Source organism: Neltuma alba, unplaced genomic scaffold, assembly GCF_004799145.2.
Source record: "Neltuma alba isolate B1F8T4 unplaced genomic scaffold, ASM479914v2 tig00010779_pilon, whole genome shotgun sequence".
NCBI classification, from domain to species: Eukaryota; Viridiplantae; Streptophyta; class Magnoliopsida; order Fabales; family Fabaceae; genus Neltuma; species Neltuma alba.
The window spans coordinates 112,207-116,887 of record NW_021635598.1 but is presented as its reverse complement, the minus strand read 5'-3'; the positions used below and the strand labels follow the sequence as shown (position 1 = coordinate 116,887).

Below are 4,681 nucleotides of genomic sequence, written 5' to 3'. Positions count from 1 at the left end.
AGCTGTATTTTGTTAAGAATAGTCTTCCCGAAATGGTGTCAGATGATCATAACGTTGTTAGACTATTTCACCAGATTGACTCCTCTAATGTGCTGCGAAGGTATCATCTTGAAGTGGGAAGTTCCATACATACTTTGGGGAATGATTTTGTCACAAAATTCATATCTATAAATGGTTTCAACATCCCTGTCTCAAATGAAGGAATGAAGAATATGGCACAAAAGCTAGAGGTTCTTTTCTTGGAAAATGTCCAAGGAGACTTCAAAAACATCTTCCCTAGCATGATTCCAATAAAAAAAGAGTGTATGAAAGAGTTGACAGAATTTTTACTTCACGGTTCCGACAACATAGAATGCTTCATTGACACCACAAATCATCAACTATTTCAGGCTACAACTGTTTTCTCCAGGTTGCTAAAGCTAAGAATTAAAACCATGAAGTGCTTCAAGGCCTTGTGCTGTGGTCCGCTTCCTTTCAATCTTTTTGAGAATTTACAAGAGCTGTTCATTGCAGAGTGTAGCCAATTGCACTGTATTGTCTCTGTGGGCAAGCTGAATTTTTGTAATCTCAAGCACTTACAATTGGAGGATTGTCCAAAGTTGGCATCTATCTTCACATATTCCACTGCTCAAACTATGGTCTCGTTGGAAATCCTGACAGTACGAGATTGCATCTCCCTGAAGCATATAATAGAAGATGAGGAGGAAGATGACATTACTCTGGCAGTGCCTATCTTCCAAAGTTTGAAACGAGCGTGCGTCAAGGGATGTCAGCATTTGGAATTCATCATACCAGCATCTTCTCTTGGCGGCCTTTCACAACTAGAGAGTCTGGAAATAGAAGATGCCAGTCTGTTGAAACATGTATTTGGTAAATATGAACGTGAAGAAGGCCAAAATCAGAGTGAATCCAACGGTATGGTTGGTCTTCCATATCTGAAAATTTTAAAACTTGTTGACTTGCCAAATGTCACAAGCATCGGCCCACAGAGTTATCACATAAGTTGGCCGAATGTTGCTAAACAATATATAAAGGGATGTCCACAATTGAGCATCCCATCTGATTTAGATTCAGAAGCAATTCAGCAAAGTGGTGGCAAGTCCAGGGAGCAGGTAATACTAATGTGTGAATAGACACACATATATAAGAAGAACGCATCTTGAGTGGTTAATTATTTTTTTTTCCACCATGATTTTTTTATTTTACTGATCATGTGGGAAATTTTGTAGGAGTTGGAATTTCCAGCAAAACAAAGCAGCGACATGGTTGTGGAAAGCGTAGAAAAAAGGAAAGAAGTTGATGAGGCAGTTGTTGGAAATCATTCTGTACATTCCTTGTCACCTATCATGGCTTCAGGTTCGAGTGAATTTTTTGCCAGCCACCAAGACAAAGGATTACCATCACATACTAGATCAACTTATTCAAATGAAGACAGAGGCTTTGCTATTGTCCCTTCTAATATTCAAGATGATTATGTAAATAGAGAGAATCAGAGGGGCAATAATGACATTCCAAGTGGATCTATCTCAACAGGTTCAGATTTTCACTTGCTGAAGCAGGATGATACTGGTAAAAATTTCTTAATTGTTTGGTTTTTTTTTCATTTGTAATTTTCAATGGATACCTATTTTTCTTTCTCTCTCTTTTTTTTTTTTCACTCTATGAAGTACAATCAGCTGCAGAGGTTCATCCCCACTTACAAGAATTCCAAAACGTGGACACTGAAGAAGACCTTCAAAAGCATAAAGGCTGTCCAGTTGATTCAATGAACCTGCAAGAGGTGAATCCTGATTCCTATTACTGTCTTTTACCATTAGGGAACTGCTCTTAGTAAATTATCCTTGTTGTTGTCATAGTTTCACTCAATTGTTACCTATGTGTATATATATACATATTAACAAACTAATTTGATCCCTGCCATGACTATGCATGATTTGTGACGCTAAAAAATTAATCTAAATTTTACTTATGCATACTATATGAACTTTTCACGATATGAATGTGTCTGACTTATGCCAACTAAAGGACCAAAAGTAGATAGTGAAGTAAAATTAACTTACAAACATGCTTTGCGATACAAACTCTGTTAAGGAACTCGGGTTAATTGATCTGGATTATACAGATATATAGGAATAAAATGAAATCTAGTAGGTCGTGTATATAAAATGCAAGGAATTGCTGCCAGAAGTATAATAGCAGACACTACTGACAACTTTTTCTTCTCTCTCTCTCTCTCTCTTTTTTAATTCTATAACAACTCAATAGGAATTTCTGAACTACAGGGACCAAATTAACCTTACCCATAGTATTGAGAGTTGGTATCAGCTTCCTCCTCCACTCCTTTAAGCATCATTAAACCCTATGCGTTTTTCTTTGGGTTTACAAATGTAAATCCATTTATGAAGGTAACCTAGAAACTGAAATTTATCATTTGGAAAATATTGCACAGAGTAGCAGAAAAACAGGAAAGGGAAGCCCTCATAAGGATACTGGACTAGAAGAATCAAAAGTGGGAACATCAACCCAGGTAGGCGCATTACACTCTTCATTATAGCGAAAAGATTTTATAGAATACAGCCTAAAAGGCTAAAATTGTTGGTTATTAATGGAATATAGGAGTTGATCGATAAAGAACAACAGTTTGAACTCGATGCAAAAGTTGCAAAGGTTCAAGACGCTACAGAGGTTCATCCTCGGTCAAAAGAATTTGATGTAATGGCTCACACCCAAGAAGGCCTTCAAGAGCAAAACTTTTGTTCAGTTGGTTCAATGAACTCGAGAGAGGTGTATTTTGAATCCTGTTACTTTCTTTTACATTAATAAATTGTTCTCTGTAAATTAGCTTATATGATAGGTTATAAAATTAAGTTCATCGCTGGACTTCAACTTAGAAACTAATATGTATCAAATGTCAATTAATGCACAGAGTAACATAGAAATAGCAAAGGTCAGTTTTGACAAAGATTCTGCAGCAGAAGAACCAACAGTCGGAACTTCATCGGAGGTAACTCCATCGCCTGCTTCTTGATGGGATAACATTATAAAGAGGACAACCTGAAAGGCTGTAATTGTTGGTTCCATTTGCAGGTGTTGATTGACAAACAACCACAGACTGCGACGGACCCACAACAAGCTCTTCAAGAATACAAAGGTATCTTTTGAATTGCTCTAAAGAATTAATATATCTTCCTAGGTTTCTCATCATGTAATAACTTCAAATTTTCAGTTGAAAATGTTTCCAAGCTTCAAATAAATTGCAACTTATTCTTATGACTTCCCAACTTTCTCCAATTTTAAATGGCTAAACCGACATTTGTATCATTTGTAGCGGCTCTTCCTCAGCCCGTGGATCCAACAGTGCTTTCACCAAGTACTAGCATCGCTACCACTCCCCTGACCTCAGAAGCACTGACTTCATCTTCAACGAAGCAGCACCCTCCCGCAGTGGAGTTGGTTGATTCTCATGGTCTATTTAAGATTAAGGAAAGACGAGCTCGCTTACTTGATGAAGCATTTGTCAAATATCCACATTTAAGGGAATGGAAACTCACACAAAGGACTCCTAAGATTTGCAAGATGGGATACAAGTGCTTAGCTGACATGCTAGCATTTTTAAAATCAGAGACACCAAAGACAATGGATGATTCAAAGATGGAGGAATTTGAAAATCTATATTATGAACTGGAATTTTTTGGCTTTGACAAGATTTGGTTGGCATCTACTCGCCAGAGACTGAAGGATATGCTAGCTGATCATGATAACAAGTTGAAGCAGCTGGATCAGTTGGAGTCTCAAATTAGCAACTTAGAAGAACGACTTAGTGATGCAAGAGCAAGCTTGGCCAGCGTGAAGGATGATCTCGCAAAACCCGGCGATGTATTTGGCTTTTAAGTATGGTTTGTATTGAGACGTATAGCTCGCTGCGTTCATAACACTTCTAAAAAAACTACTCCGTTATATATGTAAAAGTTAGTTAGGGGGTTTTCTTTTCTTTAAATAAAAATAAGATTTCAATTTATTTTGTCTTTTAAATTTATAATCTTTTTTTCTTAACTTTTTTTTATTCATTACACATGGTAACGAGGTTTTCACCCAATGCAAGTGACTAAAGAATATATTTTAAGCAAGCTAGCACATATCTTTTATAAATAACAAACTAAACTAATTTTTTTTAATCTTTGTAAATTAATTATCCAGCTCCTATTCATGATGAGATTTACCAAGTATTGGTTTACCAATCGCATCAGTTGGCAAATGCCAATGTTATGAAGTCCTGAGTTTGCTATTCTAAATTTACTTTCACATTGTCCGGGAAATTTGTTTCTACATCGTTGAAATACATGCCTGGTGCCTTCATTCATTGGCCCACAATTTCAAGCTTATGAAAGAAAAGCGACTCTGGAAAATTGTCAACTTTCACATCTGATATGTTTTCTACTTTAAGCTCTTTTTGAATGCCTCAATTGTGATGTACAGCATCAATCTAAAAAACTAAGTAAATCAACGAGTTGGCTCGCTTGACATGATAACACGTATATTACACATATAGAGGTACAGATTAACAAACAAGCAAAGGTTGTGACAGACCCACAACTAGGTCTTCAAGATCACAAAGGTATCTTTTAAACTGCTCCTAACAAGTAATATATCTTTCTATGTCCCTTGTGTGTTAATAACTTTA

The 4,681-nt window shown here is 36.5% G+C and overlaps 1 protein-coding gene across 2 annotated transcripts; it reads left to right on the top strand.

Moving 5' to 3' along the window:
- Nucleotides 1-3,985, top strand: LOC114759006 (uncharacterized). 2 transcript variants are annotated; one of them, XM_028948102.1, is made up of 8 exons: nt 1-1,112; nt 1,230-1,569; nt 1,677-1,780; nt 2,450-2,527; nt 2,617-2,784; nt 2,927-3,004; nt 3,088-3,151; nt 3,329-3,985. In XM_028948102.1, the coding sequence occupies exons 1-8, from the start codon at nt 33-35 to the stop codon at nt 3,889-3,891; spliced, it is 2,475 nt and encodes an 824-aa protein (XP_028803935.1). In that variant the 5' UTR covers nt 1-32; the 3' UTR covers nt 3,892-3,985. The 2 variants fall into 2 exon arrangements, with proteins under 2 accessions (XP_028803935.1, XP_028803934.1); XM_028948101.1 differs by having other exon boundaries at nt 1,668-1,780.
- Nucleotides 3,986-4,681: the final 696 nt, after the last annotated feature.